Source organism: Podarcis pityusensis (genome assembly GCF_964106645.2).
Source record: "Podarcis pityusensis genome assembly, chromosome: 1".
Taxonomy (NCBI): Eukaryota; Metazoa; Chordata; class Lepidosauria; order Squamata; family Lacertidae; genus Podarcis; species Podarcis pityusensis.
This window is the reverse complement of record NC_138028.1, coordinates 118,408,757-118,422,607: the sequence shown is the minus strand read 5'-3', so window position 1 is coordinate 118,422,607 and position 13,851 is coordinate 118,408,757. Positions and strand designations below refer to the sequence as shown.

At 40.3% G+C, this 13,851-nt stretch overlaps 1 protein-coding gene across 2 annotated transcripts in view; it reads left to right on the top strand.

Moving 5' to 3' along the window:
• MAP3K20 (mitogen-activated protein kinase kinase kinase 20) overlaps positions 1-13,851 on the top strand; it is a 68,219-nt gene that overhangs the window by 22,470 nt on the left and 31,898 nt on the right. For both annotated transcript variants that reach the window (XM_080971591.1, XM_080971590.1), the window contains exons 5-8: positions 1,415-1,480; positions 5,854-5,882; positions 6,011-6,148; positions 10,310-10,396. In XM_080971591.1, the coding sequence (XP_080827717.1) occupies positions 1,415-1,480; positions 5,854-5,882; positions 6,011-6,148; positions 10,310-10,396 (320 nt within the window). The remainder of the gene's footprint in view (positions 1-1,414; positions 1,481-5,853; positions 5,883-6,010; positions 6,149-10,309; positions 10,397-13,851) is intronic.

The window sequence follows — 13,851 nt, the reverse complement described above, 5'->3', positions numbered from 1 at the left end:
GAGACTGGGAGCCTCAATGGCGCCCCTGTGGAGGTTTTACCTAGGGCAAAAAAGCTGGCTAGCGCCCCCCCCCCAATAGCTACGGCTCTGGAAATACCTACAGAATTTATTTCTTTCTGCTGTTCTCAGCTTCCGTTCATAAGTAATGTTCCCATTTTCTTTATATGGCATCTTTGTAGGGCAAAAGGCTGCATGAGAATGACTTCCCTGTAGGGAGAAAAGGGGTCATTATCAATATTTGAGCTGGGCAGAAAAAAGCTTTTTAAAGATCGATTGAGCATCATAAAATGCAAATATATTACTAATGTAATATAGACTCTGACAGAACCAGCAAAGGCCTGACAGAACCATTGGACCAACTGCATCCCACCTTCTTTAGTGGCTGCTTAAGACTCTAGCCCAGGACTAGGAAATTGTGTCAACAGTTGGCCTAGGCCAGGCATGGCCAAACTTGGCCCTCCAACTGTTTTGGGACTACAACTCCCATCACCCCTAGCTAACAGGACCAGTGGTCAGGGATGATGGGAATTGTAGTCTCAAAACAGCTGGAGGGCCAAGTTTGGCCATGCCTGGCCTAGGATGACTCTATTAATAATAATAGTAGTAGTAGTAGTAGTAGTAGTAATAGTAATAGTAATAGTAATTTTATTATTTATACCCCACCCATCTGGCTGGGTTTCCCCAGCCACTCTGGGTGGCTTACAACATATAGTTAACCATTCATATGTTTTAGGATTTTAAAATTGTATACTACCTAGGATGCCTTGACAGAAATGTGGCATACCGTACTTTTCCATGTATAAGACAAGGGTTTTTTCTTTTTTAAAAAAGTTAAAAATTTTGGGCTTCTCTTATACATTGGGGGTACAGGCGATTGGCCCAATCACAGTGATTAGGAGATTGTCAGCAGCAATTGGTTGGGCGATTTCCACCTGCTGGCGGTGAGCAGGCATACGATTGGTGCCTCTGGCGACGCATACGGTCATGTGGGTGAGTGATTTTTGGCATCCCCCCCCCAAAAAAAGCTCAACAACAAGCTCCCCCCATTTTCTTAATTTGGAGTCCCCCAAATATACACAGGGGCATGTTATACACGGAAAAATACGGTATAAAGGCTATACATAAATAATTGAAGGCCTGTTCACTTGCTACTTTGGGGAGAGACGTGTGCTATGTAGCCTTTCATGAAAAATGCACGTACCCTTTCCTTCGCTGAGTATTTTTTTTATTTGAATGTGTGTCTTCTCTTCCTCACCACAGAATTGAAATACATGAATTGCTCCAAGATTTTGTTAGACCCATTTTGCCTTATTTGCATTTGGCTTCTGAAGAAGCCATTGCAAGTGCTGATAAGAAGTGATCATGTTATAACATAGATTTTCTTCCTTTCTTTTTAAATACCATTTCCTTTTAGGAATGCACTATTTGCATATGGAGGCTCCAGTCAAAGTAATTCACCGAGATCTGAAGTCCCGAAATGGTAAAACAGCATGAATTTACATGTTCTTGTTTTTCTTGCAAATCCTGGTTTTTCAGTGCTAGTTACTGAACACAGGAAAGCGATTCTACCTTCAGTTAAAATGTTTACTAAGCATTGCTGGAAAACACTTCAAAACATGTTTCGATTCGCCTCTAATCCTGTTTGTCTTCAACAAAGTGTATTTAGCTTGCTCTCTTTTTAGCTTCCTTGAACTTTACCATTCTGTACAATTATTCTAAGATGCATTTAGGTAAGCAGAGCTTTCGTGCACCTCTGGACAATGGCAAAATGAGAACACATTAGGTTGGATTCCAGGATAAGTTAATTGTCCCATTTATTTTAGAGGCCACTAAGTTAGTCATGATTAACTTTCCATAGCGCTTTTCAGCGCTATGGAATCTAGGGCCCCCCCACACCTACTATTTATAATGGAATAGTTGCTGGGGTTTGGGGGATTTTGGGGCATGTTGCCACACAATGTCAGCGTCCTTCAGCTAATATTCCCGGATGTTGTACTCAAAACCCTGCTTTTACATTCGGAGATTTTCCGCCCAGGTGTTGGTTACAATGGCCGAATCCCAGCTATGTCCACGAAATTCCGGATGTATGGGAGCCCTAGATTTGGCAGACAGTTTTTATTGGCCCTTCCCTCAAACCAGTGGAAGATGTTAAGTTTGTGAGCTCAGTTCAAAGGAGATACATGACAGATAGAAATGATGGGACTGAGCCCTTGTCAGCAGTCATGAGATGCATACGAAATTTCATCACAATAACCAGAGTCACCATTGTTCAGGCAAACATGTAGTTCCTTTTCTAATCTCCTCTACCCCCACAAGATCAGTACAGTGGTACCTCAGGTTACATACGCTTCAAGTTACATACGCTTCAGGTTACAGACTCCGCTAACCCAGAAATAGTGCTTCAGGTTAAGAACTTTGCTTCAGGATGAGAACAGAAATTGTGCTCCGGCGGCGCGGCGGCAGCAGGAGACCCCATTAGCTAAAGTGGTGCTTCAGGTTAAGAGCAGTTTCAGGTTAAGTACGGACCTCTGGAACGAATTAAGTACTTAACCTGAGGTACCACTGTATTCTTGAACAGTAGGCATAATTTTAAAAATAAATAAATCACAAAAGTGCTGTCCCCATGTGCAGGCTCATAGCACCAACAATAATTGCCGGAAGGATGTAAGGCTACATTAGGAGAGTGACTACAGCCATGGAACTTTTCTCAGTTTGGGCAGAACCCTCCATTAGTGTGGAAAGGAAAACTCCACACTCACTCTCTAATAATGACTGTGGCCAAAGATGCAGACAATTAGCTACATACAGTGGTACCTTGGATCCCGAACTCAGTACTTGGGCTTGGTACTCGGTACTTGGGCTTGGTACTCGGACATTTTGGCTCCTGAACGCCACAAACCTGGAAGTGAGTATTCCGGTTTGTGAACTTTCTTTGGAACCTGAACATCCGACAGGGCTTCTGCGGCTTCCGATTGGCTGCAGGAGCTTCCTGCAGCCAACCAGAAGCCGCACTTTGGTTTCTGGACGTTTTGGATTCCGTTTGACTTCCAAGGTACGACTGTATTCACCTTTTAAAATGTTGGATCGAACAGCAACAGTTCTATAAATGATAAGTGTGGAGAGGCCCTTAGTCTGGATTGAGCCCACTGCCTTGTGGAATTTGCATCTCTATTGGCCATACTGGGTGGGGCTGATGGGAATTGGAGTGAACTGGAGGGTCACATGGTCCTAATCTGTTGCTCTAGTTGCACAATGAGTTAAAATATGTTAAGAGTTCTCCAGCCATGAAAAAACACACTATGAGTTGCAAGCCATGTCCTTGTCAAGAAAATGACTTAAGCTAGTGTTAATGCCCCAGGTGAGAGGCTGCTGAACCAAGTTCAACACGAAATAGCTGTAGTTTTTCATCCATTGATCTCTTCCTGCTTGGTAGTAACTGCAGTTCATGAATCTCTGTGGCTGTTATGCAAGATAGAATTACTTTGTGCCAAATGGGATTAGTACTGTGGGATACACCCAAAACCAATGTGCAGAGGGGGAAAAAAAATGAAAGGGGCCTTATTTCACTGTAATGTTGCTATTAGTTGTTGCTTTTATCCTGAAAGGGTTTTTCTCTTACAATCACATTAAAACGGGCTGTGCCCCATTTTCTTTTCTTGATTTTTGACCAGAGAAATCCAATGTTACCTCTACGTAAAATATATTTTATAACTGGTACTTAGATATTGAAAACCAAACATTCACAATTCTGTGTAAAGTTTTGTCTGCAAACACAGATAACTTAGGGAAACTGCTTCAGAGAATGTTTTGTTTGAAATGTGGTCGATCCGTCTTGCAATTTATTTAATGCTGTGCCTTTTTACTATTTATTGCTGGGTATTCTAATACTTTGACCAATTATTTGATGGCCCTTCTGACAGAGTAGGAGAACTCCATGTTGGATTAGACAAACATCCAGCCCAAATGTTTTTGGGAAGGGTTTTTTTTAATAGAACTTTCATTTTTAAACATTTTATTCCCACCCCCACCCCCAGTAAAAGTTGTTTTGAAATCCGTTACTTCAAAATAAAGTTAAGCATTGACAAAATAGTCAGGACTATATAACACTTGTGAGCTTGAACACTGACACGAAACGGGGACCAGCAACACCAGTCTTAAAATCTTTACATTTTAAGTGAATTATAAAACTAAGAATGGTGAACACGGTGAATAATGAACAAGGTCAAATCAGGGCATGATGCATGGTGAGAGAGAAACCTGTGTACTCCAAGTATTGTTGGGCTCCAGTTCCCAGGCAGTGATCAGGAATAATATCAGTTGCAGTCCTGGGCCACAGGTTCCCCATCCCAGCATAAAGGCAAGAGTCTTTGCCTATCATTGGACAGCAGCACCTGCTGCATAGGGGTATTCTTGTTCTGAATAGAAGAGGTTCTATTTCGCTAATTGTCTGTTATAAACCGTTAAAAGGGTAAGGTAAGGGACCCAGGGATGGTTAAGTCCAGTCAAAGGCGACTATGGGGTTGCGGCACTCATCTCACTTTTCAGGCCGAGGGACCCAGCGTTCGTCCACAGACAGCTTTCTGGGTCATGTGGCCAGCATGACTAAATCGCTACTGCTGCACGGAGGACTGTGACGAGTGCCAGAGGGCCCGGAAATGCTGTTTATCTTCCCGCTGTAGCGGTACCTATTTATCTACTTGCACTGGTATGCTTTCGAACCGCTAGGCTGCCCAAAGCTGGGGCAAAGCAACAGGAGCTCACTCCGTTGTGCGTATTTGAAATGCCGACCTTCTGCTCGAATTCACTTGACAGGGTGAGCTCCCGTTGCTCTGTCCCAGCTTCTGCCAACCTAGCAGTTTAAAAGGATACTAGCGCACATAGATAAATAGGAGCAGCAGGAAGGTAAATGGCATCTCTGTGTGCTCTGGTTTACGTCATGGTGTTCCATTGCACCAGAAGTGGTTTAGTCATGATGGCCACATGATCCAGAAAACTGTCTATGGACAAACGCTGGTTCCCTCAGCCTGAAAGCAAGACGAGCGCCGCAACCCCATAGTCGCCTTTGACTGGACTTAACCATCCAGGGGTCCTTTACCTTTACTTTTTACCTATAAACTGTTAATGTCTTCTAATCTACTTTAAAGCTATGTGGTTGTGTGTATATTATGCTATGTGTAAAGATTTATCCTTTACATGTAAATTGATCCCAAATCCTAATATTCCAAGTGATATTAGATTGATTGATTGATTGATTGATTGATGATAGATATATAGATAGATGATAGATAGATAGATGATAGATAGATAGATCCCTCTGTTCACTCTCTTCAACAGTTTACATAATTTTATAAACCCACGTCATTTTCTCACTCAGTCGTCTTCTTTTCTCCCTAAACTATAATACTGTGAATATTTTAGATTTTTTGTTGAGAGTAGGTGCTCCAATTGCTAGATCATATTGGCTGTCCTTATCTGACACCTCCTGCTCTGTGGTACTCTGAATATGCCAGATGTCATGTCTACAGTATAGATTTATATGACATGGCATTATAATATCGAACAGTTTTATCTTCAGTCTCACTCCTCAATAATTTTTTGACACTGAGTATTTTCTTTTCCATTGTCATAGCACGCTGAGTTTACTCTCAGTAAGCTATCAACCCTAATATCAATATTTCTTTGGTGGCCATGGACAATTCAGTATGAGATATTTCAGTGTCAGTTAGATTTATTGCCAGACGATTCAGCTAGAGAAATGATATGAACTGTGCTTTCCAGTATGTACAAGCCCATCATCATTAAATAATTTACATGACAACTATTTACATTATTTCTTTCTTTTTAAATTTTCAGTGGTCATAGCTGGTGATGGAGTATTAAAGGTAGGAAAATATAAAGCACCTATAAAGTTTATTTGCTGTTGCACCGTATTTTGCATCATAGTTGTCCCCCCTCCCCCGGCTCAAAAAAATGTGGACGCTCATTTTTGTTTATTTACTGCTTTTTCTAGATATGCGATTTTGGTGCTTCAAGATTCCACTCCCATACAACACACATGTCTCTAGTTGGTACCTTTCCTTGGATGGCTCCAGAAGTTATCCAGAGTCTGCCAGTATCTGAAACATGTGACACTTATTCGTATGGTGTGGTGAGTAGCCTATTTCTTTGTACACTACCATACATGTTCAAAAAGATTATCTTTGGAGAAGCTATCTAGCTGGCCTTTCAAGTCTCATCTAACACAAAGCCGGGAAAAGATAGTGCTGGTTGTAATATTTTTTAAAACATTTTTATTCTTAGAATTGGTAGTCACATGTCACACAGAGACCTTCGAGTGGCTTGCAGTGTACAGTCGTACCTTGGATTCCAAACACCTTGGTACTTGGACGTTTTGGCTCCCAAACGCCGCAAGCCCGGAAGTGAGTGTTCCGGTTTGCGAACGTTCTTTGGAACCTGAATGTCTGACGGGGCTTCTGTGGCTTCCGATTGGCTGCAGGAGCTTCCTGCAGCCAATCAGAAGCTGTGCTTTGGTTTTCGAATGTTTTGGAAGTCGAACGGACTTCTGGAACGGATTCCGTTCCACTTCCAAGGTACGACTGTATTTAAAAACCTTAAACATAAATACATTGTGATATCAACACATTAATACTAAAACACATGCAATTCATAACAATCTATAAAATACCCTCTCCTCAAAAAGACAGGTGCAGGAAGTTCTATCAGCACACTGACAGACATATGAGGCACACAAAGCTCTTGAATGTGTACTTGTGTGCTCATTCCTTTACAGCTGCCTCAGTATTTCTGCGCATGTACCTTTTTGGATGCCCATTCTCTGGTACACAGACATGCTTTGTTGCCATCTTCTTTTCTTCAACGTGACTCTTGTGGTGCATGTTTTTCCCATGTTTCTCTGTCATGTGTCCTGTTCAGTTATTACTCTCCAATCCTGATAGGACAAACACCAAGGACCCAGGAAAAAACCGTAGCACTCATAACCAGTAAGAAACCATAGCCCTAACAACACTAATAATTATTAGTGTTAGAACTGAGACTAACAACAATAAATACTTATTGTGGGTGGTTGTCTTTGCCACCCATGGCAGAGATCTTTAGAAAATTACTCCCCACTCTTCTTAAGACTAAACTAATGGGTTCAGTGTCCTGGGTTAGGAAAGACTCTCCTAGGGCAGACATTCCCCTCAATATAAAGTAAGGAGATTGGGAAAGGGATGAGGAAGAAATATTGGGTCCCAAAGCCCATTACCACTTACAACATGCCAGGGTGAGGAGAACTCTTAACCCAATCCCATTGATCCATGCTTGTAGCCACCAAGCTCAAAGCCACTGATGCCGGTCAGTTTTTCATTCTCACTCACAAAATCATAAGATCTGAAGACATAGGGTTGAATTCATATAGTTAATTGCATATAGGTGCCATTGGAATCAGTGTGAAAAGTTAGACGCCATGACTAACTTGGATTGCATTGATTTCTTACTGAACTGCAGTTAACTTAATCTGTAATTTAGGCATTGTTTTCGGAGGAAATCCATCTCATTGGAGGGATGAAGTTCAGGTATAGGAATAAGTGCCTTAATCTTTATCCCATCTTTAGACTGGTTTAACTAGGACAAGTTGTTATATCACAATGGCAGATATGTGCAAGTTCAGTTCAGAGAGTTTCTCTTTTTCAGTTTGGATTTCTCCCCCAATGAAAATAACTTGAAAAATTACCTGAAAGTATAACATTGAAAGAGCACACAAAGACACTTCATGTTGGCTCACTACTTGTGCATTTGACTACATTGTTAACCCTCCACATGAAAAATTTGCACGTTGGCGCTTAGTTAAATATTTATAGATTACACAAGAATATGCTTATGTGCATTTAATTTCTGATCTAGATAGAAGTTTTGCTGTTCAGTCCTAACCATGTCTCTTCAGAAGTAAAGTCTGTTTAATTCCATAGAAATTATTTCCAAGTAAGTGGGGTTGGGATTAGACTGCAATTCTTAACCCATTTACGTACGCGTAAGCCCCATTAAACTCAGTGGAACTGTGTCTACAAGTGCGTAGATTTGCACCATTAGTAGTGCATTGGCTTACATTCTCCAGCCATCGGTTCAGCCAAGCTTTCCTCTTCATAGGTCTTCAACTTCTCCAAGCCACAACCCTTTACGCCAACAATGTGTTTTGAAGAGAAAGAATTAATCCATGAAAATCGTGTCTATTTTTCTTTTTAAACAATCTCATCCATAAATACAAGTTTTGAACAGCCTGGTATCACAATTTAGAGCACTTACAAGTGGCTTTTGTGCTAGACAGACATCTGCTTTTCATCCGTTGAAGTGCAGCTGAAATTCTGATAACAAAGAGTAGAATCCTTTTCAAATGTAAAAGAGTGAAGATGTCGAGAAATGGCATTCTGCTGGCAGAATCCATGGCCTTTCTTTTATTTATTTTTTCCCTGGGTTTTCCCCTGCCAGAATGGGTTGTATTCATTGAACTATTATATTGTTTTCTATCTTCTATTTACAATGTTAAAGTGGGGGGGGGGGGAGCATTTTCCCACCATAGTACAATATAATGCTGTCAATCCATAGGTCCATAGTTTTTTCCTTGGTCAACTTGAAGTTGCCTCTTCTGAATAAATCACAAGAACATTAGGAAGGATTGCATATATTAGTTAGTTTTTCCTATAATTCACATAACTTTTTGAGATTTGGCAAACAATTTCATGAGATCGGGGCACTTGAGGATAAAAATCCCTTGAAGCCTTACTTGGTTGCAAGTTCTGTGGGAAACAATGGGGCTTATATCTGTGAGATAACAGGTCCTAGGATTGTACTGCAACTTGTCTGCAAGGGGCTTCCACGTAAATGAATGAAATATACTTGTAAGTAAATGAGTTTGCAGTCAGAGTTTAACACATAGTTGGCCTACCTATCCAAATGCCATACCAAGTCTTAGGATTCCTGTGGTCTGTCCAATAGTTCCTTAGCCATTAAAAATGCCTGTGCTCCCATGAGTAGACATATCCTTCTGCATGAGGCAGAAAATAATATGCAGTCTTTCTACCTGATAGGGGGAATGCTTATGGGATAATGATGATAACTCTGAAATTGTCACAGCATATTCAATTTAAATATCAGTTCAACAGGATTCCTTTTACCAGTGAATTTGTATATATATTTAATTGCAGGGGTTTCGTGTAATAAATTTCCCTTTAGAAATGTAGATCCTGTAAGATTCATCTTCATTACACTGAGCATGTGTTGCCTTGGATATGAAAACCTATTTATAGAGTGAGTGAGAGAGACACTTCTTTTAATCCAGCTTTTTAAGATAGTTCAGCCATGCAAAACACCCAGACTTCTTTCCTAACTAGAATTGGTAGCTAGCGATCCACTGGGCTTGTAATGTTTCTCCAGCACAATGTATGGAGAACAGGTAGTCCTGTTTTCTTGGGAAGCCTCAGCTGCCATTGCCAGTAACATTTTGGGAGCCATGCATATGCTCCTGAATTAAAGACTAAAACTCCCGTTAGCTTTGTTCATCAAACTTCTGGAGTGGTAGCATTAAAGAAAAAAGAAAAAGCAGGGTTTGCATACATAGCAGCTTACTGTGGCTCACTACTTGTGTTTTTGCTGGTTGCCTTGAATGACCTTGAATATCTATTCACTGTTGTTTTTTCCTTATGGTTTGATTTTTATTTACTGCTTCTGAATCAGAAGTCATTTCATGCAAAGTGAATTATCCCATGCCCAACAGGGTTGGTTTTCCCCAAACTTCATTTGTATGACTTCCTCACTCTTTCTTCATGGAAGTTCTTCTTCGTCTCTATTTGCATAGCTGTCCTTTTCAGAGATGATGCACCAGGACTGGATAAACCAGACCGAGATTTGTATAATGTGTTTGGCTGCACAAAAGAAGACAGCAACTAACGAAATAACCGTGTTCATGTACACAGACATCAGTTTGGACATTTTAGTGGAAGAATAAATGGACGGAGGCAGAAGCAAGTCTCAACCACCAGACTTGAGCAACTGAGGAGCAAAGAAAGATTTCAGCCTTGTGTATTTTACAACCAAAATATAACCCCACACTTCTCTTTATCATAAAAAAACCTGAGAAATATTCAAATTTAATTTAGTGTGAGGATCTTGCACACAAATATATGTCCATGTTCCTGCAAATGGACTCTGGTTGCCTGGTAATTGGATACAGATAGTGCTGTATGAAGGCTTAATAATGTATTTAAAATACAAAGTACAGAAATAAAAATTCTTTCATTTTTTTCTATTCCAGGTTCTCTGGGAGATGCTAACAAGGGAGGTCCCCTTTAAAGGCTTGGAAGGATTACAAGTAGCTTGGCTTGTAGTGGAAAAAAACGAGGTAAGACTACGTTTCTACATTCAGGTACATAGATCAGAAAACAGTATTGGGTTTTGCAAAAGACTTTTTCATCTTCTTCAAATTGAAAGTAAGTTCACGCGTATGGAAAGATTAGCAGTAGGAGCTAACACAAAGGGTCAAAGTGATGTTATTCCTCATGAATGGACCCTTTACATCTAATTGTTGCAGCTTCACATCGTGATGCTGTAGATCAAAAATTGTACAAGTACTGTACTAGTTTCTCAGTCTCAATTGTAAAACCTAGGGGTTTGTTCTTAGTGATGAAAGAAGCCATTGCGTCCAAGGTAGGGGAACAGTTTAACTCCATCTCCTGCGTTTAGGACATCTTTATACTGGCCGGGAGTTGATATATCTGTAAGAGACCTTCAGCTACTTCAACTTAACTCTCCCAGCAGGAGTCACTATAGTACAAGAAACTGCCACTTAGATGAGGATTTCAAAAATAAAAGAAGAAAAAAATAGTTTAAAAAAGAGGGAAATTACAGTTTTGCCACCTACGTTCTCGGCTACATTGAAGATGAGATCCTCACTGGTACTGGTAAGGCTCTGCCATAGTTGCAAGCTTCCTCATGCGGTGTCTTTCCATTTCAAAAGAACTTCAGTGGCGTAAACACCCTTTGTACAGGGTCCCCAGCGTTGCTTTTCTTCTTCCTACAAATTGAGGCTTTCAGGTAGTTGAACATGTGAGCGTTTATTTGAACGCATGGCTCCTTGATGTCAAAGACAGGAAGTACGGGGTTTTCTTTCTTTCCCCCCACTAAAGGGAAAAAAAATTAAAGTTGTGGCTGTGTCACACACCAAGTATGGAAATCCTCTATCTAGGCAGACTGGAAGGTTGTGGGTACGTTACTTAATAAAAAGCTACTTGGCTAAAAAGCGACAGCTTGGCTTCTTGAATTCTTTTATATATATAGCTGGCTTCCCCAATGGTTTTAGACTCTTTAAAGTGTTATTAGGGGAAAAAATATTCCTAGAAATAAAGGTGGGGGTGAATTAATGTTTAAACCACCTTCTGCCTTTTAAAAGTTGTTATTGAATGTTAGGTTGGCTGTCCTGTCCGGGAATCCATATGGAACACCCAACTTAGTTGGGAATCTTTCCTTAATTCAGAACAACCTTATGCTTGTAACTTCCTACAGTATAAGTTTAGAATAATAAGGTGTAATCTGTATCTGTTCCATTTCTAAGCGTGAAGAAAAGCTTATTGGTTCAGCACAATATTTCTTCCCTTGGGGACGAGGCGATCGAGACACAAATTGCCTCCATATACACCAGTGCTTTGGTTTCATAGTTGGATACCGGAATCTGGTATATAAGATGTATAGTGTATACCATGTTGACCACTTAGATCGCTGCTCTGCTTAGTATGGACATGATCCAGCCAAAATTAGGCACTTTAAAAACCTCATTGGTTCCAGTGCTCAACGTTCTCTCTGTTGAAATAAATGGAACATAGAACTATTGAACTTTATCTAGATTGACTATTCAGTCTGAAGTTTACATAGAAGAGGGAATGTAAGGGAATAATGTTAAATATATGAGTGCTGACTTTGATTTTAATGGAAAGCAAGGCCTGCTAATTTCTTCAGTGGACTGGAAATGATGAATAAAAACCTCTAATGGTCATTGAGGCGTTATGTAATTTTTAGTGTCCGGACAATAGAGCAAAAGTTATGGTGCCCATGTTTTTGAATAGAACACTACAGTGACATTTGGAAACTAATGTCACTGGGTAAGATTACCGTACTGATTCTGTTTTTGTTTTCTGTTTGTTTTTTAAAAAATATGATGTCAAATTGTTGCCTGCTTATTAAAGCTGTGAAATATTTGTGTTTCTTTCTAACGTTTTAAAAAATCCTAATAAATTGGTGCTGTATGGTATTTCTATGCAGACAGAATCACATGACAGTAGAGACTTTTGTCGACATAAAGTGGGAGAGAGGAGAAGGAGAGAGGTGGTTTTTGCCAATTTCCACCCTCACTCTATGCCCTCTAGATCTGCTCCAGAGGGTTGGGGGACCCTCAGAACAGCATAGAAGGTAGTGGGGGGGCTGCATAGGAGAGGCAAACTTTTGCTGATAGAAGTCCCTGCTGGACAGAATTGGATCAACTCTGTATGTCTCGAAGGTCCGATCTGTACTATACACAAATCAGTATCATACCCTAAAGAATCCTGGGCACTGTTAGTTTGTTAAGGATGCTGTGAATTGTTAGGGAACCCCTGTCCCTCTCCGAGAACTACACTTCCCAGAATGGTTACCAGTTAATCTCTCTTACCAGGAAACTCTGGGAATTGTAGCTCTGTGAAGGGAATAGGGGTCCCCTAACAACTCACGGAAGTCTTAACAACTAACATTTCCCAGGATTCCTTGGGGGAAAGCCACGACTGTTTATAAAGTGGTATGGTACTGCTGTAAATACATAATTTAGATGGGGCCTGAGTTCCAAGTTCCCTCTCAGCCGTCAGTCTGCAAACTATGTTTGTTGCCCTTTTAAAGCACATGTAACACAATTTAAAAGTTCATTACGTCCTCCAGAGAATTGTAGTTAAAGGGTGCTGGGAATTGTAGCTCTCTGAGGAGTTAACCTACAGTTCCCAATGTTCTTTGTGGAAAGCAGATTGCTTTGGATTTGCTTTGTGACCTATGGTGAGAGAACAACTAAACCTCACTTTTGTCCCAGGCAGAATTTCTCTCTTGTTATAGTTAGAGCAGATTACAACCCTTAGAATGGTTGATTGTGGAAGTACACTGTTTATTAACTGTCAGGGGTCCTTTACCTTTAATGAGTAATAATTAAGACTTTCAGACTCATCTATCCTGTAGGTTACGAAAAGAATGCTGAAGAATTTGCATCCTTCCTCAATTTAGAATGTGTTTAGACCAGCACACATTTTATCCTCACAACCCTGTGACATAGATTAGGCTGAGAAATGGCAATTTGCCCAGTTCCACCACGTGAGATTCCTACCTAGGGATCTGAACCCATATTTCCATAATCCAGGTCCAGTACTCTGTTCATTAAACCATACCGACTCTTAAGTGAAATATCAGTTCTTTAAATGACTTCTTCCTCATTCCACTAGAGTTTTTCTTGGTACTTACATGTTTTAAACTCCAAAACACAATCCTAATATAAAAGTTCATATTAGAGATGTCATTATCTAACATCAAATTACTACTTAGAAATGTCACTTTTATTAGAGTATGACACTCTTTGGGACCTGCTACCTATATATTACCTGACAAATAACATTCTACTCAAGTAAGATGGATGCAAGTGATGATTACATGTCTTTTAGTAACTCATTTTCCAACTCCTGGAACAGTGAGGGTTACAGACAAATGCCGTTGCTAGACTATCAGTTGTATTTTTAGGCAAATGACTTGACTGAGGATCAAGTGTCATTGCTACTTTGTTTATGCCAAATAGAC